The sequence below is a fragment of the Siniperca chuatsi genome, linkage group LG18 (assembly GCF_020085105.1).
Source record: "Siniperca chuatsi isolate FFG_IHB_CAS linkage group LG18, ASM2008510v1, whole genome shotgun sequence".
Lineage (NCBI taxonomy): Eukaryota > Metazoa > Chordata > Actinopteri > Centrarchiformes > Sinipercidae > Siniperca > Siniperca chuatsi.
The window spans coordinates 16,982,435-17,005,180 of NC_058059.1; the positions used below are offsets into that span (position 1 = coordinate 16,982,435).

The 22,746-nt window shown below is 39.9% G+C and overlaps 2 protein-coding genes and 1 long non-coding RNA gene across 7 annotated transcripts in view; 2 read left to right on the forward strand and 1 right to left on the reverse strand.

Annotated features, from left to right (window-relative positions):
- LOC122865396 (low-density lipoprotein receptor-related protein 2-like) overlaps positions 1-8,257 on the forward strand; it is a 30,135-nt gene extending 21,878 nt beyond the window's left edge. For 2 of the 3 annotated variants that reach the window (XM_044173765.1, XM_044173767.1), the window contains 8 exons: positions 760-955; positions 1,069-1,194; positions 1,614-1,721; positions 4,338-4,574; positions 4,970-5,288; positions 5,473-5,529; positions 6,016-6,112; positions 7,982-8,257. In XM_044173765.1, coding sequence (XP_044029700.1) covers positions 760-955; positions 1,069-1,194; positions 1,614-1,721; positions 4,338-4,574; positions 4,970-5,288; positions 5,473-5,529; positions 6,016-6,112; positions 7,982-8,047 — 1,206 coding nt within the window. In that variant the 3' untranslated portion in view covers positions 8,048-8,257. The remainder of the gene's footprint in view (positions 1-759; positions 956-1,068; positions 1,195-1,613; positions 1,722-4,337; positions 4,575-4,969; positions 5,289-5,472; positions 5,530-6,015; positions 6,113-7,981) is intronic. The other variant, XM_044173766.1, reaches the window with a different exon arrangement.
- Positions 8,258-10,569: 2,312 nt separating this feature from the next.
- Positions 10,570-17,291, forward strand: LOC122865399. Of its 3 annotated transcripts, XR_006375471.1 has the most exons (4): positions 11,667-11,950; positions 12,893-13,269; positions 15,131-15,200; positions 15,824-17,291. It is a non-coding gene; the product is annotated as an uncharacterized LOC122865399 (long non-coding RNA). The 3 variants fall into 3 exon arrangements; XR_006375472.1 differs by having other exon boundaries at positions 11,447-11,950; positions 12,893-15,200; XR_006375470.1 differs by having other exon boundaries at positions 10,570-11,950; positions 12,893-17,291.
- Positions 17,292-19,668: 2,377 nt separating this feature from the next.
- cldn23.1 (claudin 23.1) lies at positions 19,669-21,684 on the reverse strand. The gene has a single exon (XM_044173768.1). The coding sequence runs from the start codon at positions 21,520-21,522 to the stop codon at positions 20,689-20,691; it is 834 nt and encodes a 277-aa protein (XP_044029703.1). The 5' UTR covers positions 21,523-21,684; the 3' UTR covers positions 19,669-20,688.
- Positions 21,685-22,746: the final 1,062 nt, after the last annotated feature.

A 22,746-nucleotide genomic window follows, 5' to 3' on the forward strand; every position in this document is an offset into this window, starting at 1 on the left:
CGGACAGAATTCTGTATGTACCCAGCATCACAAATGCAGCACCTCCTTCCGATCGCCTCTGACGAGCTCACAAATACTGTAACAGTAATTTTAATTCTGAGGTAGCCCTGTAAGTATCTGCTGTGGGAATTCTTCATGAATAACAAAGTATTATCTGAAGCAGAACACAAAATGTCTTTGTCAAAATTGCCATATTTGACCACCGTGGTTGGATTTTCTCAGGAGCCTTTATACTGTATATCGTAAGTGAATATACACTTAAAGGAGCTATTTGTAAGAACTGGCCACCTGTCGAATTAATACTCCAAACAAATTGGGGGCAGCATGTCACCAGAAAGTTGGCGTGTCCCCCCTCTATCCTAAGAAGCAAGGAAATGCACAGTCCTCCTTTCTTTTAGGTCTTCCTTTCTTTCAACAAACTCCTAAATAAGCAAACAAATTAACACTGTCAGTTATACAATTAGCTACCTTTTTTAATGTCAAAACTTGTATTTCTTCATTGTTATTTTAGTTAATTTTTTAATATTTGAAGCTAAAAATCTTACACTAGTCTTAAAAAGGAGATTTGTAAGATTAAAACAAACAGTTCTGTATTAATTTTAGCAGAAAGTCAGCAGAAACTTCCAGGGCCTCGGCTGTACAATATGTCAGTATATACATGTATCCTCTTTTCTTGCTTGCCCTAAGACACTGTTTTGTCCCCCCACGTTATTTGCTTTTCCTGGTAAATTTTAGCCCAGGTCTTGTTTGTCCTTTCAGGGTACCACATCCATTGCACTGCATCCCCCATCGGGACGACTTTGCTACACAGCAATGGTTGAGGCAGGTGGGAGGAGCCAGGTGGACTGCGCCTGGATGGATGGCCGTAACAAAGCAGTGCTGTGGAGGAAGTCAAGCATCCCTTCCTCGCTGGCCTTTTCCAATCAAGGAACCATGATCTACTGGGCTGACACAGGTGAAGAGTTACAAATCTCATATACTTGAAGACTTAATAAGAACATATTTTTGCTGGCTTGCTTCTACCTTTTGTGTACTTGTATGATTTACTTTTTTTTTTTTTTTCTCCAGGTCAAGGTGTTATCAACTCTGTTGGAGTGGATGGAACAGGGTATAAGCAGTACAAAACAGGACCAGGTCTGCTCATCTCCTTAACACATACTGAGAATATCCTCCTCTGGGTCACCCTGGACAAAGGTAAGGATGGAAGATGTGTTTTTTAGGCTAGGGTTAGGAACAATGCAGTTTTCAATCATTTTAAAACACCCACAATGTCCTTGGGTGAAGTCTTGCTTGTGGAAACTAATTTCTCATACATCTGAAGGCTTTCACCTTCATTTCATCCATTTTTATCCTCTTCAGGCAGCAGGTGGCATCATAGACTAATGTAACAATGAATTATTCAGTCAACCTCTTGTCTGCAATCTGTACTGTTAGACATATTTAAACATCCACTTTTAACCACTTCTCTCCATCAGACCTGTTATTGTTCCTTTCAAATCTTAATATTCATTCTGACTAATGAACACATGAAGTGTTTCTGCACTGTAGAAACTTAAGTAGTTTAGGGTTTTTTATTGCCTAATAGAATTTTTGTTTGTTTCCAAACTGTGTAGATGTAACCAAACTGTGGTTCAGTGACAGTCTCCAGCCTAACCAACTGTGGTTTGAGACAAAGACCAGCGTGGTGGAAGTTAAAGCCTACAGCAGGGAGAGTCAGTCGGGTAGGTATCTATGTAGCTTTGACACAGCAGGTTGAGTAAAAACCAGTTGACTTGGTCAGTAGCAAAGCTACAATCTGCAACAGCACATGCTGAGTCAGTTAAACAACTACAGTAGGAAAATAACAGCTTTCAGGCAGGTAACAGGCAAATGGGTAAAAGGAAACATGCAGGGATGACCATGAAGCTACGGAAACAATCTGGAAAACCTGTACTGAAAGCTGTCCTCTGTATACTGAGGTTGACTGTTGAGATAAGGAGCAAACTTGCAGGCAGGTGATCTCAACAAAAGTGGCACCAATGAGAAAGACTATCTGATGGCCACTAGATGGCAGGTGAGACTTCACAGGATGTAGAAAATTCCAAAAGTCTGAATGCAAAGTCTGAAGAGGGAGACAGAGCAGGTATCACTATGACACAAGTAAAGCAATGAGACCACAAGAGGAATATACAATAGTATAAAATAACTTATTTTGCTAAGTAATAGCAAAATAAAACTCTTTGAATCAAAGTCCAAAGGTGGACAAATGAGTCTGACAAATTAGTGAAAACATTGCTGACTTTAAAAACTTGTGTAACATCCAGTTTTGCAGGTCAAGTCGAGTGTCTTACATGTACTAAATGATTGGTACAGCTGTATAGGTTAAAAAAATATATAAATAAATACTGTACAAAGTTGGTACCCAAACAGTAGCACAGAACATCATAGTGCTGAGAACAGACAGGTCAGAACACCTAAAGTCCTGTCTAGAGAAACAAGTTTCTCCAGAGATGCTGTCCCAATATTTAAGGCAGGAAAAGGGATTAGCATGAATCACAACATGTAAGTTTCATGCAACTATGTTGTAAGTAACCTATTAAACCAACTGCTGGTAAGTCAGCAATGTGGTAACGCCAGTTTCACAACCACTTGAACATGCAACCATGACATACATCATGTGGAGATTCTGATGGATTAAAAGCAAGCTGTTTGGCCGGTGAAAGTAGCTCAACATTGAAATCCTTTCACATAATGCGTTAATTCCTGCCCAGGTTTGTAATGCTAACCAACAGGCTTGCAGCACACTGTCAGCTTAATTTAAAACAAAAGCACACCAAACCATCAGGAATTACACCATCTGCACACTTATATTTTCACCTCAACTTTGCTTTCTATTTCACCCAAGAAGGTGAAGCAGAAAAGGTGTGTTATCGGACACTCTGGGCTGAATGAAAAGACTCATTTAGGCTCAGTTTGAGTTGAATAGATGACAGTGATGCGATACCTGCAGAGAGATGGGGCTTGGCAAGCTGTGGGAGATCCCAACCTGTTACTGTGTGTGCTGCAGTGGGACGACACTCCCTCTTGCTTTTTCTCTTGACCTGTCACACACTTTTGCAGTCTAAGCATACATATGCAAAATGCTGTTTCAATGCAAAGTGTTTTCTTTTATGTTAACGACACATGGATAACTAACTAAAAATATTTTTTCCCTCCTAATGGTATGTCTACAAAAGGAGCTACAATTACTAATACAAATACTTAAAATATACAGTATAATGCTCTTATTAAAACCAACTTCATAATTAGCTTCATAACCAGTAAAGCAGCATCTGAATCAAAGATGCTACTACAATCATACTGTTACATTACAAGATGCACACTTGAATGCTTTAGTGCTAGAATAAAGTAGTTATCACATTCTGCAAACACATTACCTGCTAAAACTAAAATTGAAGTGATACTGTGGATGTGCACAACAAATCTGACTCATAATTTACTCTAAATATTAAAACTAAACTTTGTCTAGTTCAAAATTTGACAAATGTGTTTATTGATGAAACAAGAGTTCTCGGTAGTTGAAGACTTTTTGAATACACTGCAGGTACACAAGTAGCCTCACAAATTTTTAAAACTTCAAGTGCATATTATCTTATCCCGTATTTAAAACCCAGTCATGTCAAACACAGCAAAGAGAAAACAGAAATATGAAGTCTTTGCACAATATTTCAAAACAATTTAATTTTCATACATCCAGAAGCCCTCCTTCACAGTAATCCATTGACAAATGTTGACACACCTCTGTTTCACATTTCCTGGACACTAACCAGACTCACTTTCTCAGTCTGGCATTGGAAGTGTCCTTACAGTGCCAAAGCACATTATGTCATTACACACAGCCAGGAGGCCCTGATTTGTGTATATATATAGCCATAAGAGTATATTGATTGATGGGAGGAGTGGTAATGGATGGTGTAGTGTCTGCCATTGTTATTCCCACAGCACTGTACAATACAAGCAATCATATGTAGACAAAAGGGAAGCTATTTACCCACGACAGAACATTATCGTGTAAAACTGAGATACATTTGTTTGTCTTGTCTATAAACTCCAGGAAAACTAGCAACCATAGTGGAAGTTAATGAGGATCTTATTAAAATATAAACAATAAATGGTGTGGAGTCTCTCCCTATCCACTTGAAATTCTACCTTTTTAGAATAATAACGCATGAGCAAATAAAATAAAGAAGCATCAAAATTATTTAAGTGTGAAAAGCGGTCACTTTAATTTCCTCCCAGAGACAGTAAAGGTTTTGCGTTGCTTAATTTGCTAATCCTCTTTTACCCGTTTCCTCCAGGAACTAATAGCTGCTCTAACAACAACGGCGGATGCGTCCATCTATGTCTGTCCTATCCTGGAGGTAGGACGTGTAAATGCGGGCAGGGCTTCTACTCTGTCAATTCCACTTCCTGTGCCCCGCTTCCCGACTGCCCCACTGGGGAAGAATCCTGCTTTGATGGTAACAAGTGCATCAGCAGTAGCAAGTTCTGCGACGGACATGTGGACTGTCCAGACCAGTCGGATGAACAGGACTGTGAGTTTTCAGCGTTTTTGTGACCCAAATACAAGAATAAGACTTTTCAGTCTCTGGCATGGGGTTGATCAATACCAGTAAATCTGTTACTTGAACAATCTCAAATCATATTTCCCCCTGAAATAACCCAATCTTTAATTACCCAACTTGGTAAAAGGAACTGTAGCCAGGGTAGATGATGTAATATAATAATCCAGTGAAGTTTTTTTCATTCACCTCCTCCAGTAAAAATTACAAGGTTACCTACTTTGTTTAGTTAAACTCAAGACAAAATTGAGTGTTCAAATTTAAGCCTACGCAACATCCATGTTTTGACCACCATCAGTCATTATAGACCCTTTTTTCGATTCAAACTACAGCAATTCCAATCTCACTAACATTGACTTTCTCTTCAGGTCCAAACACAAATTCTGCCTCCTTCAGGACCAAAGCCAGCGATGGCCGCCCTCCCCAGTCTTCATCCTCGCCTCACCCCAACGCCCAAAAGAACTCTGTTCTTTCAGTTGAAGACTCTACATCCTGTGATCTCCAACACTGCAACAGTCACGGCAACTGCATCACAGAAGGCAAAACCACTCGCTGCCAGTGTATGACTGGTTACAAGGGAGAGTTCTGTCAAGAGACAGAGACTGGACACAGCCACGTGGCTGTGGTGCTGGGCGTGTTCTGCCTCATTGCTGTATTGATGGCTGCTGCTTTTATTTTTGCTAAAAGGTACTGACCACGAGGAAGATTGTTTTATTTTGCACCCTGGCATGACATATACACCACTTCAGAACTGTGTGCTATGTAACTAAGGCTTTGTTCAGACTGCAACAAATGAGATGTTTCTCAAATCAGATCTTTAAGACAGACTGTCTGCACTGTTATTTGCAAGTGATTGGATTTGTGTGTGCAGATATCTCCAACCTTTCTGCATGGGTTGCTGTGGCGTCAGTAACTACGTACGCTTCCGGTAAGTTCCAGCTTTGCCTGTACAGAAGCGCCCCCCCTCCAAACCTGCCAGCGGACAATTTATTTCAGCGTCTGTCCAGACTGTTGTCTGCGCTGTCCTCCATACCGCTCTGCTAGTAGCAGCATGGATTCTGCTGAACCGCTCTGATGCACTTCAGTCACTCTGGATTTGATGTCGTCGCTGTGTGTCAAGTTGCGAGTGACGCAACACAATTTGAATTTCAGTTGACTGAGATGCATTTGTATAAATCCTATTTGGAATCGCATTTCAAACCACCTCCAAATGTGGCTTGGATCCGATTTTGCACAAATCGCATTGCATATGGTGTTTTGCTGTACAGTCTTTCTAAAATCAGTCTGGATACAATCTGGATATGCCAAAAAACGGATTTGGATTTGGGCTGGCAGTCTGAACAAGGCTTAAGTGACCTATGTAGAAAATTAAATTGTGGCTTTTTTTTTTTTTTTTTCTTTTTGAATTGAACAGGAGAGCCTGGGCATCCATCAGAAGCAGATCCGTGGAGAAAGAAACTCTGATGGCCAACATGGGCCTGTCATGTGAACACTACGATTCAGACTCTGAGGTAAAACCTCATGCAGCTGAGTGGAAATTCACTTGTATAAATGAGCGGATATTTCTGAATTTAAGAATATGAACCATTAATGTGGCTTATTTTTACACTAAACCAGCTGGTCAATTTGACAATTGCTTACGCAGTTTACTCCTGAAATACTGGTCACCAATATGACATCCAGTCATAGACTCTTAGAGTTTCTGATAGACATGCAACTCAGACTGGAGTAACTTTTTTAGGCCAATTAAATATACAGAATTAATTGTTGTGTATGTTATTTTAATTTAGAAATATCAAATTCCCTTTCATTTTCTTCAAACTTTCTTTTAAAACTGGCCAAAAGTTTGTAAAATAGTTATCAGTTGTCTCAAACTTGCAAAACAAAGTTGCAACACTATAGATTATTTTCCTGTTCTTCATTAACAAAGAATTATCCTGATATTATGTAATTTATGCTAATCATAGTTCCTCTCAATACAACCTTGCATGGATATACATTCCAAAGTTTCTTTTTGTGCTTAAGCGATCGTTTCTACACCCTTTTTTATAGAGTGCATATTTCTTTCTGATCAATCTAAACGCAATACTCCACAATGACAAAGCAAAAAACAGATTTGTTTTAATTTATTAAAAATAAGACTGAAATATTCCATTTACATACTGTATTCAGACCCTTCACTTAGTACTTGGTTAAAGCACCTTTGGCAGCAATGACAGCCTCAAGTCTTCTTGGAAGTGATCCAACAAGCTTGGCTCACCTTTCTTTTGGACATTTCTCCCATTCTTCTTGGCAGAATCGTTCAAGCTCCACCAAGTTGGTTGGGGAGTTTCAGTGCATAGCCATTTTCAGATCTCTATTGGACTCGGGTCCGGACTCTGGCTGGGCCACTATTGAACTGTAAACCTTCACCCCAGCCTGAGATCCTGAGCACTCTGGAAAAGGTTTTCACTAAGGATTGTTCTATTTTTCTGCATCCATCTTTCCCTCTATCCTGACTAGGCTCCCAGTCCCTGTTGCTGAAAAACATCCCCACAGCATGATGCTGTCACCGTGTTTGACTGTAGGCATGGTGTCAATGAGGTGATGCTCTGTGCCCGGTTTCATCCACACATGCCATTGGAATTGTGGCCAAATAGTTAAATCTTCATTTCATCAGACCTCGTGGTCTCAGTCATTCAGGTGCCTTTTTGGCAACTCCCAGCGGGCTGTCATGTACCTTTTTTTTATTTTTATTTTTATTTTTTTTTTAATAGTGAGGAATGGCTTCGGTCAGGCCAATCGATCATAAAGGCCGGATTGGTGGAGTGCTGCACTGATGGTTGTCCTTCTGTCAGGCTCACCCATCTCCATAAAGGAACTCTGGATCTCATTCATAGTGTGAGACCTTCTATAGACAGGTGTGCTTTTCTTTATTAGGTCCGCTGCATTCAGTTAGGCACCGGGGGACTCAATCAAGTTGTAAAAGCATCTCAAGGACCATTGATGCACCAGAGCTCAGTTGCGGGTGTCATAACAAAGGGTCTGAATACTCATAATTAAGTCTTTTTTTATTTTTAATAAATTAACAAAACATTCCAAAAACCTGATTTTTGGCTTTATCATTGTTGAATATTGTGTTTGAGAAAAATTAATTTAATCAATTTTAAGAGTCTGAAACATAACAGAATATAGAAAACTTGAAATGGTCTGAAAACTTTCTGTATGCACTGTATAGCAAGTACATTTCCAGATAGGCCTTTGTCTTCTAATTCCTATTTAAATTGGGTACATTTCTAAAGTAATGTTATGCCTTCATTAGTTGGCAAGATTTCAGATGAATGTTTATGCTCTATTTTATAAATTAAGGGGAAAAATGTATGATCTTTTCTTCTCCCCAGGAGCTGGAGTCCCCAGTAGATGTGAAGAACCCCCCGCTAGCGTTAAAGTCACTACAGCTCAAATAGAAGTTCAGTATTCTGAAATATTTCATCCAGTAAACACCTGGGGACTGATGCTGTGGATTGTTACACTTTATTTGCAGGGTTGGTTTCATTACGACTCTGAACGCTGCAGACATCAGTAATGTCTGAGGATGCATTTGCAGTGCTGAATTTAAAACATGCTGATGGAGACTGTCTTTTGGTGTAATAAAAGTGATAAAGAACCAAAAACCACTCTCGGCTTGTTTCAGTCTCTTTTAACAAGGACAATAACTTACGAAGGTTCTTGTTGGTTAAAATCAGGTATGACTATCCCAGTATATTGGTCATTTGTAAGCAAAGCTTGTTTTTGTTTATTAGCCTCCTAAATTCCAGCAATTTCATTCTGTATCAGTTTGTTTCCTAAATAGTTGATCATTTTGAAGTTTGTTTTGTAGTTTAGACACAACATGTTTTATTGGTATGGATATCTGAACATGTCTGAACACAAATGTGTTCAATTCACTGCAAACAATGCACGAGTCAGGAAGTGCCACTGGTGGAGATTTGTTATACTTGACCTCAAAGCTTTCAATGATGTGGCTGGTGCCGACTGCATGTCTTTGTACTTGAGACAACTTTGGGTTGAACTTGTGTTTTAAATTATTTACAGAATGTGACTAAAGGGCTTACGGCCCTAAAGTTGCACTTACAATCTTGATGTTCGATTTACAGAAAGCAAGCTGACTGACATGCAACTCGCAAGAGGGGTATATTTTAACTGCATTACGTGCTGCTTTATTAACATACAGTTCAGTTTGTTTGAAGAAGTAAATATGTTTAGCTATGGGTGCTTGTATCCAACATAACTCTAGGTACAGTTAAATGCATCTTGAAGATTTCTTCTGTAGTTTTCATGTGTGAACATTGTTTCCCATCAGCTGTTCTACTAATGAGCTACTGATTCTCAGCCATACTGGAGGACAGCAGACCTCCAGCTGACAGCTCCGTTTCACACCAGCGTCTACATGGACACTGCAATACAATGCAGAGCTTGCACAGCAGGATACTATTTGTAGTGTAGACTCTGGGAACATAGACGGAATTACATTAATTTTGTACTTTGTTTAATAAAGCGATGAGATGATCCAACAACATACAACAAATGTGAGGAATTGTCACATCCTAGGATATTTCCCCAACACAACCCTTGACTTTAAGGCAGCCAGATATATCACCATCTCTCTGCCTTTCTGTCTCTACCTGTCATTGTTTGGAAGTGTGTTGATGTTACTTAGTGTTTCTTCAACCCCTATGTATGTGTGTGTGTGTGTGTATCTTACTAATGCTCCTGTAGTGACAGTTTCAGTGTTGTCATAACGGAGCTTGTCTGCTAATTCCTATGTGTTTATTATTGTCTCCTTACTGTCTAGTGTGTGACTGTGCCACTTGTATTTATTTAGACTTGTTTGGTTTGACTATTTTGATATTTAGATCAGAATGGTAATTCTAGATAACAGATCTACAATTTTTTTTTTTGACATTTGATGTCTTTAGTCTGTGGCTCTTATGTAATCTGATACCAGTTCCGAACCAAATGCTTCCTTGTGACATTTTGGTTCCACAAATATATTTTCCATGAAAGATGCCTTTGTTTTCATACTTCCACCTGTCTATCTCTACCAAACTTGAGATAGTTAAGGCATGTGCATGCATGGTTTTACTGCTTTATGTGTGACCTGCAAAGCTGAAAGGCAGTAAGAACAAGACAAAGTGAATGAAAAATGACTATTCTCTTAATCGTCAACATCTCCGGTCCTATTCTTGATACAGAAATGGAGTGTCTTGTTTCGTTGGACATGTGCAACTAGTCTTTAAACTGGATTTATGTTGTTTGTTACAGGGCACTTACCCCTTACCTTAGTGATACATAAATATCTTTCCACCTATACTGTACCTACAAACCGGTGTGGGGGTGTGAACATAATTTAGAAGTCACGCATGGTCCTCTTGACTCTGTCTCACACTGGCCCAGTAATAAGGCCTATTGTTTTCTGGCTGCACCACCCTCATCACTGTTAAGTACCATGATTAGCATATGATTGGCTTGGCCATGGTGTTAATACACTGTGGTAAATGGTTGGCAAATTGAATCTCAGACCACCATTTCTCTTTAAAGAGGGGTTTTCTTTTTCACAAAAATGGCTTCTTTGACTCCCCTTTCAAACCAACTCTTCTCTCTACTTAAAATCTTCTACTTAGAATCTTCCTGAGGCAACTAAGACAAACTCATGTCACCATGTGTATAGTGATTAAAGAGTTGACACAGCGTCTTTCAGCATTGTGTAAACTGGACTATACTGGAAATCAGGAAATGTTTTTCAGCCATAATCAGTAAGCCTTGACGGGAAAGCAAGAGCTGCACTTCATCTTCAAAAATTGAAAATAACCAAACAGTCTAAGACTTAACTCAATATTCACACAGGTGTTTCTTTTATGCAAATAAAGCAAAGTCCAAGGTCTTAAGATCATATTGTTAAAGCTTTATTACATCTCAAATTGTGCTAATATTTCCCATTGTTTAGGTGTACCTATTATAGTGTCTTATGAACCATTTATTACATGTTGTGTATACTGATTATACATGCTAAATAGGTGCCAATTCATCTTATCCCTAACACAAGCTTTACTGAAATACTGTCCTCCTGGGAAATCCCAAGGCGCTCGCAGGCGAGACTGGATATGCAGTCCCTCCAGCATGTTCTGGTGTGCCTTGTGGTCTCCTCCCAGCTTTGCAGGGAAGCATCTGGAGAGGCATCATGATCAGATGCCCAAACCACAAAGCAGCGGTTCTGCACTGAGCTCCTTTTGGATATCTGAGCTCCTCACCCTGCCCAAAAGCCCAATAACCTTAAAAAAAAAATTGCAACCTTTTTTATTTTGACCTTTTTAATTTATGCATGTTATGAATTAAATGCATATGTTGGATCTTTAGAGACCTGAGACCAGATCGCACCCTGTCTAATTCCATCATTGTATTCAGCTATGCTCCCAAGTCCCTTCGGTTCCTCAAACTATTTGTTTTGAACAATCCTCTCGTGTCAAAACTGCCGAACATTTTTGTCTAATGTTTTTCTCCACAACAGACTTAAGAAGTGCTGCATGTTACACAGACATGTCAATCTTGTCAGGTCTTGCCAGCTGAGTCTTGTTCTAACTTGCCCTCCCCTCCTTCCATCCCCAGCTAGTCTGGCACACACCCAACTGTATTTCAGTATAATAGCCCTTTCAGGGTGAGGGTGTGTGAACGTGCATGTGTGTTTGTGATTTGGCCTTCAAATATCCGGAAAAGTGAGATGTTTAATATGGTCAAATCAATGCCATATTTAACATTTTTTATAGGACATTTTATATGAAATCTTTATTTTTCTTTGTCACATCTTATTTGTCTGTACTATTCCTTATTTGGCACCCTGCATGTTTATTTAATGTGACGTTGTCTGAAAGGTGCCACCCAAATGACATTTATTTTTCCCAGGGATGCCAAAGCTTTGAGTTGTCTGTGTCAGCATGAGTCAGCAATTAACTGAAGCAAAAGACTAGTTTGCGCTCTCCTTATGAAATGGAAAGTTGCTACAGCACTGTCAGGGATATTTGTGTATATGACTCAGCCCATTTAAAGATAAGGCGGAGGAAGTGGGAGGGGATGTTATACGTGTGTGTGTGCGCTTATGGGGGAAAAAAACAGGCAGGTATTCAGAGTCTTGGCTTTCTTCCTCTTCTCTCGTTCCTTTTGTTGCAGATTCCCTCACTGAGAGAGAAACTTCAAATTCTTTTTCAAAGACCAAGGACCTTTAGTACACACGCAGACACTTGGACGACCCTACAACAAAACTTAAAGCTCCACTGGCTGCATTTTAAGACGCCAGGTCTGCATTCTTTGCTTTTGTGAGTAGTTTTTCATTTTGTCGTATTTTGATATGTCACAGGTACTGCAGGCATATTAACATCATATTATCCTGCTCTTTTTATGCATGCAGTCTCTTTGTGGATGTGTACTGCACTGTTCAGTGTTTTAGGTTCAGTTGGATCATACTGTCTCCTTCAGCATGCATTTATTTTGTCAATATAACCTGTTCAGTCTCTGTACACCTGATGTTGTTGATGAAACAAGTGAAGTTGCACTTCCTTGTGTTTCTCATGTGGAAAGTGGAAAAAAAAAAGTCTTTTAAGGCAAGATGCAAGATGTGCAATCCTTCAAATAGTTTCTTACACTATTGTGCTCCTGCAGTTAGGCAGTTTGCTCATCTGTATGTGATGATTTAAAAGTAAAATAAGTCTGAGGGCGAGACGCCACACAAGCAGCTCATAGGTCCATGCTGTATCTTGGCAGTGACAATAGTTTTGTTGAAAATACACAATCAGTCAACTAAGAAGCTGTCCTATTCCCAAACGTTCAGGCTCTAACACAGAGTGAGAGCTCACAGTGTTAGGTCTGACAACATGTGCCAAACCCACAAGGCTTTTCACAGAATATTTGCAATGCTTATTTTTCCTCAGTGTTGGAAGAGTCAAATGGTCGCTGCAGTGTGTGTTCATTTATGATACATAATATGAAGAAAAGTGATAAACTGAATGTTGCAGTGCAGAAATAATCGCATAAGTTGTGACAAATTCTGATTTGTTCAGTCAGTGAATCAGATTCCTGGTTTGTAACAAAACTTAGGCCAATTACCACTTAGCCGGAGTTAAACTGACTTAAAGGAAGACAGCTAAAAGACATACTTGCAGACATTTTTGATTGAGCCTGAGCTCAGGATATCCATTTGAGTTATCCTACAGAAAAGGCTCTGTGTCTCCTCTTTGTCATGTTTCCTTATTGTGTTTCAGGGTGCGGCTTCCTTCCATTCATCTCCCACCTCTCCTATTCTCCTCCCACTTATCACTCCCCCCTTAATAGTGTTTTGTCCCTCCTCTACGATGTCCACCCCTTTCCCCCCTACCCAACCAAGAGGCATCGACCACAGCCAGCCCACCTGTGGAGAGACTAAGTGCAATGGCCGCGGTGTCTGTGTGGCTCCTCCTGGTGGCGGCACCATTTTGCTGTGTGACTGTAAGCTGGGCTACCGGGGCGAATCCTGCGAGAATACGGTCAATGGGGCGTTAAGCATACCGCTGACCCTGAGTGTGTTGGCCATTGTCATCGGGCTGCTGATCCTCGCTTTCATCTTAGCCAAGATAAGGCAGAAGCAAAACAACAGGCGCAGGTACTGAAATATATCAGAGGTGTGTTTCCATTGAAAGCTTCTCCGTTTGTTGTTCTTAGGGAATAGTTCAGCTTCTTGGGGAAAACGCTTGTTTGCTTTATTTTCGAGAGTGAGAGGAGAAGAATGACATCAGTGTTGTCTGTGTGTTAAAAACTAAGCTGGATTCAGGACGTGGTTAGCCTAGCTTAGCATAATGACTGGAAACAGCTAGCCTAGCTGTGAAATGAAAAAATATGCGCAACAAGCTCTCTGACTAACACGTATCCTGTTTGTGGAAAGTTGAACTGAAACTAAAATAAATTTTTGCTAAGAAATTTTTGGTATTTGTTTTGACTTGTAGGCTATTCTTATTTGGTCAAAATTGTAATTACAAGCAAGAAGACATTTATTTTTCTGCAATGACAGCACCTCTTACATTAGTGTTCCCCTGGGAATGAGGGAAGTGAGTGAGTTTTTGGTTTCGACTGACAACTTCGGTACTAGTAATTCAATTAGGGCAATATCTGTAGAAATAGTTTCAGTCACTTCAATTCCAAAGGCCACACAGGCAGTTAATCAGCTGCAGACCCCTCTTTCCCCCCAAATGTCAGTCAACCGCAGCCAAGGGCAATGCCAACCAAAAATGTTTTATCCTGATTTCAGTTTGAACTCAAACAGAATTGTAAAACTGAGTGTTTGTTGATAGCGGGAGTTACCGTGCGTTCAGACCGCCGCCGGCGAGAGTGTCAAAGTGGCCACAAGTTATTCATTTTGTATGTGAGCTGTTGCTCACCGCCAGCTCACATACAGACGGTGCAGCGTCTTGGACAGCGAGGGCTGTTGAAGTCCGGGCAACGTTATGGAAATGAGCTATGACGCGGTTCAACAAATCGGAATTTAGAAGTCCCGCGCTTATATTTTGTTACCAAGCGTTCGAACAAACTTTGCCTCATATTTCATCTACATCAGAGCGTCCACGAACCTTTCTACAACGTTGTTGGCAGAGCAGCCAGAGCTAATTTTTAAGCTCTCGCTGGCAGCGGTCTGAACGCACGGTTTGGTACTGGAACCATTTCTTGGCAAAAACAGCCGGACGAAGTGAAGGTTTGCAGCTTCCTGTAGTCTTGTCTTCACAGTGAGGCTGCCGGGTTTGGTACAATATCGTGCCGTACAGAGACAAAAGCCAAAACCTGTGCTCACCGACCGTATCTGGCAACCCACGCTATAGCCGGAGACGCTATACATTACTACACATTTTTATCTGAAAGCATATCCTGATTTTACCTGAACTGGCTGTTTATTTTATTGTTTATTTTATTGCTTTTGTGTATTTTATGTATTTTATTTTTCAATATTTTGTCATTCACTGTGGTATTTTATTTCTCTTGTTGTGAAGCAATTTGTACTTTGTTTTGATAAATGCTCTATAAATACAGTTTGATTATTTATTATAATTATTATTATACAGAAGTTCTGAGCGAATGGATAAACATTTGATCGTCAAGAAGTTCCAGCACATAACTCTCTAAAATCACAAATTGCTATTTTTACATTTCTGTTTATGTACAGGCTGTTTATGTACAGGCTACATACTGTAGTTAGCCAAGCTAACTACAGTATGTGTGACTCCAACACCATGATTTAAGAGATTGATATTGATCCTCTCATCTCACATGAAAAGAAAACAAAAAGGCGTTCTGTCCCGAAATGGTATACTATTCCCCTCAACAGAAACTTCATCAACATAGGATCGGATAGAATAGATTAATTTTGTTTACATTTGTAAACACGTCATCCCTCATGAATGATAAGGGTTTCATCTGCAACATAAGAGGAGAAAATGTTCACTGATTAAATGTATGTTTTTGTCTGTTGTCCACAGAAGACATCTGGCAGCAAAACATGGCCTCAACGTTGTTGTGTAATGTAGATAAATCGCTATTATATCTGAGGTAGGCATTCGGCTGGAAATATACATTTCCAAAATGAGTTATTATCTGGGAATCACATTTGAGTATAGATATCTGTCTGTAAGTATAGAATGTAAAGTGTATAAAAGTATCATAATTTCAATAAAAAAATGTTTTAAGGAAAAATTACTTCACCAAACATTAATTACAACACATAAACTAACTCCTGAAACTACCATAGTTAAAGGTGCCCTGTGGAGTTTTCTTGTACACCAACACAAGATATGTTTATGTTCAGCGTTTCTCACTAAAAGGCATTGTGTGTAAACTATTTACATCCATGTCTGCTTGCTAGCAGTCTTCTTCTTCACTGCCTTTGTTTGCACATTGCTACGGTTGTTGGTGTGTTACCGCCACTGTCTGTGTAAAGGCAGGATGTGTAGCGCGCTGCCCGCATGTACACGCTATCGCGATACAAAAAAAGAAAAACACAACGGGTCCCCACTCATAAAAACATTGCTCCATAGCGCTACTAGTGGTCAAAAACACCACAGAATACCTTTAACTCACACACCTTAAATCTGTGTCTAAATGTGGAGGCCAGAAACTTTTCTGAGACATAAAAATAAATAACAAAAAATAATTACTCTCTCATTTTCATCCAGGTAAACTATGACACTGTGGATAGTGACACTATTGAGCTTCCATCAGCATCCTTCAGCAGCAAGCTTACAGCGCAGTTTGTTGAATCTTGTGTGAATTTTGTAAAAAGGGAATCACATCTACTATTTTTGATGGCTGACTTGTGGCAACTACTCTACAGCTGATGCTGAGGCATCCCAAAAACTCAAATACTGAACTGATGAACTGAGCTTTAACGGGGTTAACAGTGACACAACTTCACTCCAGTAATGATGTTTTAAATATATCATTTGATGATGGAAAAATAGAACTTTAAAGGATATAGCCTCCTGCGAGATTTCTTTGTGTGTTTGTTTGTGTGGGAAGCATCTGGTTTGCTCCCAGTTGAAAATGATCCGATTTCAATGCCCAGAACAGAAAAGCACCTACACGTCACTGTCCTTCTTTATCTCTGCTTTCCGTCTGAATGAAAACAAAAAGGGTCTTCGATTTGTTATTTGAGGTGATCTGCAAATTGGGATTTGAGATCCGACAGAACAGACTCCTCAAAAAGCAAGTTTTTATGCTTAAGTTTGCAAAAGCAGTTGCGTCCCTAGATTTCCTCCTAGTTTACCACATTGTGCGTTTTGGTTCGTGTGTACTGTCTGTGTGCTTATAAAGGAGACCCTGTGCTCTCTGCAATCTCAACTCTCAGATTTATTTTGTCACAAATAAACCTCTGTGCTGCCTAGCTTTGATGTCTCAAAAGCAAGGCAAGACAGTGGTCATCCTACGTGATTTGACTTACTACTAACAAAGTTACTCTCGGGGATGTAGCCAGTGTAAAGTGCTTTTTTGTGCTGTTTTTTTTCTACACTACTCGCTGAATTCACTACTATGTTTTATATGCCTTTTTTGTAACTATTAATTGCATTAGCGAGTTGCATAACTTTTTTTATATTCTTGTCTTTCTCTCTGTTTTTGTGTTGCTGGAATAGAAGGAATTCATGTAGTCAGACTTGTATCAGCAAGCTGCATGTAACTACTGAGCATTGACTTTTAATCATGATTTTGGGCGATATTTTGACAACTGCATATTTCTTGCATCCTGTTTTCATGTCAGCTCTGTAAAGGACTAGCTTTGCAAATAAGGAACAAGCTGAGTCTGGGCATGAACTGATTTGTCTGTCCATGCCCCTGCAATTGTCAAAGATGTCTGTTCTCATGGGCTATTTCAATGGCATGTGTAGTTTTTAATTATAAAGTCACTCACTCTCAGAATCAGTCAGTTAGTGCACACTGATTAACATGAGGAACTGTATTTAGTTAATTTATTGTAATATACGACTACAATACCTTTAACGCACATACACTTTTTCTACTGTATATATTGTATTGTACATTCACCAGCTTTCAAATAAAATGTACAAAAACCCCAACAAATCAGTGTATACATAACCACTGTACAAATAAAGTTTCGTATAAATAAAGTCATCAGAGTTATTGACATGATGAAGTTTTGTTTCTTTTGGTCAAAATGACAGTGAAAGACAAGGCAAGAACAACTATAGCTCTTTATTTCAATACTTAGCATCAATTTACGATTTACAGCTCTGAGTCTGTTTGTCCAGTGTGAATCCTCATCAGACTGTCAATAGCTACTGTTTGCAGCTATGCTAGCCGCTAGCTTGTCACAACTATTGTCCTATAAGTAAAAGCTGTTTAATAGTCTGATAATATTAAAAATGCTACAAAATAATGGCTTTGACACTTTAAAATCATTGCTAAGTTGTTACGATGTTCTCACAAGCTGCTCTAGGGTGTATTAACACTGAAAACAGACCGCTGTGTGTGTGTGTGTGTGTGTGTGTGTGTGTGTGGTGCTCACACCAAAACACTGCTGCCTGTTTAACCTCTTCTGGTATCAGCTTCAGTGTTTACGGAACGCAACAGGAACCGAAAGTGGGGAATGACTGATCTGCAAATATGCAAGCTGACTAGCTAACATTCTTAATTATTTATTATGATAGGAGAAAATACAGTATGTATCTGCTACAACAAGGAACAGGATGGATCTGCCGTGCGGACGACACTATGTCAACACCTGCTTTAACTATTAATGAGCAGACTTTTGTTTGTTTTACAGGAGTAGCACATTAAAATAATGGCAAAATAAACCGCAGTACTTTAAAAGTTGGTGCTATGTTATATGCATAGTTATTAAAGGGGGACTCCACTGATTACATACTTACTGATAGGTTTAATAGTCATGGGGAGGGCTGCATGCCCATGAAAAGAGTTGTATAATGTCTTCTGTGGCTGTAGGGGAGCTTTCTAAAGTCTAACAAAAATAACCCTGGTGATGTCATCTGGGGGCTTAGAGGAAAGCCTGTGTTACAAACTGGGGCAGTGGATTTTGAAAGATGTGGACATTTTCAATCAAGTCAAGTTCATTTATATAGCACATTTCATACGAAAAAGTACCAGGTACTATCCACAACTTTTGCCTATGGAAAACCAAAAATGAATGGTCCCAAGCGAGTCGAGCCGTGCCGTGTAATGCCATGCAGTGGAAATGAGGCATATCCGCATATAGAACCACTTCAGAGGAAGTGGGACTGAAGAGGGCAACACAAACTCTTTCAGAAAAAAACTTTTTTAGAATCTACATTATCAGAGCCTGGAAACAATGAAGTCAGTTGATTGCACATTTTCTAATGAAACAGGACCTTCTCTCTTTACAGAGTGAAATGTAAATATTTGAAATTACTACTATCACTGTAATTGGTTTCTTTATCGTGTACTTCTACTTTGAAAACTTTACAAAAGTGTTGTGCTTTTCTTTTCTGACAATTTTCAATTTGTACTGTTTTGTCAACTGGTTTTGAAAATGCCCAATCAGCAGGACTTTCCATTTCAGCTGACCACTCTGAGAAACCATTACTCAGAGTGGTCATTAAAAGCACTATTTTTAAAGTTGTTTCAACACAAGTATTGTGCCAGCAGTTCGTCTTGAAGATTTTTGAGTTTCTATTCTTCTGTATGTTCATCTGTAGGAGCTGATCTACTCATTATGGCAGTGCCTTGCTCTAGTGTCTGAGCCTCTGACAGCATAAAAACTGCTAACCCTTGCTTTAAAAAGCGCCTTACCCTACATCTAACTCAATTGTCATTGGCTGTGGCATTCAAAAGGTCCTGCAGGGAGAACTGCATCATGATTTCTAGGAGATCAATTTAAAAACAAAAACTTACCAGGAGCTATAAAGGGACAATCTTTCTCAGTACAGTGTCGCCTTGTTTGAGATGTTAAGCCAGTTTAAACAGAAGAGGTAATGTTGTCAGACAAGATGTGTAACGAAACCAACCTCTCAGACCGGTCAGGCTACATTGTATACTTAGGAGGTTATGACTGAGCAGACGGGGAGGCAAAGACAGGAAAATATCACTGTAAAATGTAACCTGTCTATATGTGTGTTTGAATAGTGTCCATAATGACTTCTGCCCTTTCTTTCTTACATGACTTAACCAGAAGGAAGCCATCACACAGAATAGAATTACTTTGCTTCTCTAACATGTGAACATTTTAGATTCTTGCTCTAGAAGCACTATTATAACATTTCTGCAGCCCCATACACATGATGTTTTGGTTATTTAACATCAGTCAGTTTGAGTCATTCATCATGCCGCACTCAAAATGTGTCCATCAATGTACATCCAAATTTCCGTTTTTTCACTCCTGTTTTTGTTTTTTTATTTTTTATTTTTTTTTACAATAATGTTGAACATTTAACCTCACTGCATTACCATCATAACCACAACTATTTTTACACTTGCCTCCACCCATGCAAAACAAAAAGAGTTAAGTTGAGGAAAGGGACTCAGTCATCTGTTATTAGGAAACACAGTGCACATTTAATAAACAGCGCTTGAATCACAGAGCAGTTTAGAACAATACTGATCACCTCAGGATGCTTTTTCCAACAGGTGGCCTGTTGTCCTACAAGGTTGGCCATAGTTGTAAAGTGCATATCAATATGGTATTTACATAAAAATGGAGAGAAAAATAAGAAAATGATTTATACATTTTCTTATGCTCACAGAAAAAATACAAAAACTTCCTTAAAGAAGCATTTGCAAATGGAGTTCAGCATCATATGCAGAATGTAAAAGACAGCCTCAGTAAACTTCTACTATCATTTTTCTTCAGGCTTATTAAACAGTGTAGGTTTTTTTCTGTTACAATAATACAGTATTCTTCACTTTCCAAACTTCCTTCCATTTTCTCACAGTATAATGTTCATCTCATCTTAACCTTTATGGCAATAACTGCATTGCTTGAGGCGTACACCTGTAATGTATAATAATAATGTTAGCATTAATCATAACCCAGCTAAGCCCATAATGAGTCTCATCTGTAGCCACATTATACTGCAGCCATCACTCTGTCACTCACACGTCATTTAACATTATAGATGTATGCCTTCAAGTATTGCTGACCTAATGATGAAACACAGTAATATTCAAAGAGGTGTTTAAAGTAGGAAGCTTCATTTAATAGTGAGTTTACAGTGATTTCATAATATTTAAGATATTTGATCTCTTGGTACAACATAAATATTCCTTTATGGTCTCAACAATGAGTGTATGGTGACTTTAAAGTAGGCCTACTTTATGGTAGCTATTAGTATCTCCTGTTATTACTACAATACTCCAGAATATTATAGATAGGCACAGTTTTATTACAGTGGACTAGATTTGTAATGTTATAAAGTCATTGAGAATAGGCTAATTAACATTGCTTATTCCTAGAATATTTTCCACTCTCAGTCCCTTTTACAAATCATGTCCGTCTTCAGGTCGTTTTCCTCTCCTGGGGGGGTTGTGTCTCCAGATGTTGGTCATGTGCCTCTTATAAGTCGACATCATAGGGTCTGTTACTGTAGGAGGTGTTGACTGTCCGGCCTGGGGGGCTCTTGGCCCGGGGGAAAGACACATCATCATCCATGGAGTCTTTGGAGTAAGCGACGCTGCTGCTGGCGAAGCTGCTCCTGGCCCGGTTCAGGCTTGGCACATCAACTCGTCTCGGTGGCTGCTTCTGGTGGTTGAACCGGTTGCCCGTGATCTCATCAACCCGTGTCTCCCCTCGGTTCTTACCTCCGCAGCAACGGCAGATCCCGATGAACATGACCAAGCCGCCCAAGATCTCAAATATCCCGCCGATGTAGCCCAGGATGATGCAGTAGCCGACGCGCACATCTATGAGCGAGAACTTCGATGCGACTTCTTTGAGTAGGTGGGTGTACCAGGCGATGGGTATGATGGTCATGACGCCTGAGAGGAAGATCAACAGGCCACCCAAGCCGGCCACTATCCAATTAGGGCGGTCTTTCCAGCAGCGGACCCCCGGGATGGCCACGGCCAGCCCGATTAGAGTCACGATGAGGGAGGCCACCATCAAACCCTGGGCGACCGGGATGATCTGGCTGCTGAAATATTGGGCGTCCTGCAGGTTGCACTCCAATCTAGTGTTGGTTGAGGTGGCTCTGCAGCTGTCCCAGATGCCTTGCTGGACGAACTGATCGGGTGGGGTGCCGGGGATGTTGTTCAGTGTCCTCCAGTTTGGGGCCACGGTGGCGGTCAGGTTCAGGATCCAGCCGCAAGGAGCGAAAACCATCCCGAAGATCAGGATGCCCGGGGTGCGCATGGATAACCGGATCCACTCCTCCGTTGATCGCCTCGGCATGATTGCTGCTGCTGTTGCTGATGATGTGTATGTTCTTACTCCAGAAGTCTGTGTAGTAATTTAGACAGGAGCGACTAAGTTTTGACAGCAACAGCTGGTCAAAACAAGTCCGACTGAAACCTGGCAGTGGGCGGAGCTCTAGCCTTACCTGTCTGCCTCAGTCACCAAACAGGACAGGTGTGGCGCGTCGCGCGCAGCAGGGCTGGGACAGCAAGGACGGGGGGAGAAGGGAGTTTCGATTAAGCTTTTATCATGCAAATGAATGATAATAAGTGATAAAGAACAAGAAAAAAATCTAGATTTTTGTCAGTGAATAGTCCCGGCGCGCTTTATCACCAGCTTGCTCAAGTTCCAAAATAATAAAAGTTCTGTATTTACATCCCTTTGGTAACTCACCGAAACTGTCTTTGTTCCATAAACGTTTGATTTCTGTAATAAAGGATTGTAGCCTTCAAATACTGTTTAAATAACGTAGTCAAAAAGAATAGTCATAAATAACTTACCACAAACAAACCTACTTAGGTCTATTTAACAAGATGGTTATGAATGGGCTGCAACTAATACAATAAAACAGAAATGAGACTTTGTAAAAATGTTAAATTAAAGAAGACTAACACATGTAAGCACTGAGCCTTGTGGGTGATTCTTAAACCTTTTATAGTCTAAAATGTGACTTAATTTAATGATCTTCTGCTTGGGTCTCAGCTCAGGAAAACGCACAGCAGGCTAGTATTTTTTGCAAATTGAACCAATTTCTGATTTTGGAGGTCTTCATTACAAAAATCACATTTAAATTTCTCAGCATGTGATCAGGCTTAGACCATGTCAGACTCTGAGATTGTAATGATGCCTTTGGTTTGAAAATGCCACTGTGAGAACTGTTTTTAGAATGAAGAATGTAGTTCTGCAGGAGTCTTCTGACACCAGCACAAATACCTTTCTGTCTCTTTCGTGTAATTTTATCTGCGCATCCGTCTGTTTCTATTTATCTCCTTGTTTATCTTGCTTTTTCTCTCTGTCTGACTATAACCCTGCTCTTGCTGAGGTTTCCTCTCAAGTCAGTCTGATAATCCCATGAAAGTGGATTATTCACTATTGCTAAAAAAATAAAATAAAAGGGTGTGACTCTCACGCTGCCTTCACGCAGCCATCAACTTTATCATCCCCACATGAAAGTGATTACGTTTCTAAGGATCTGAACAACCTGAGAACAGCTGATGTCAC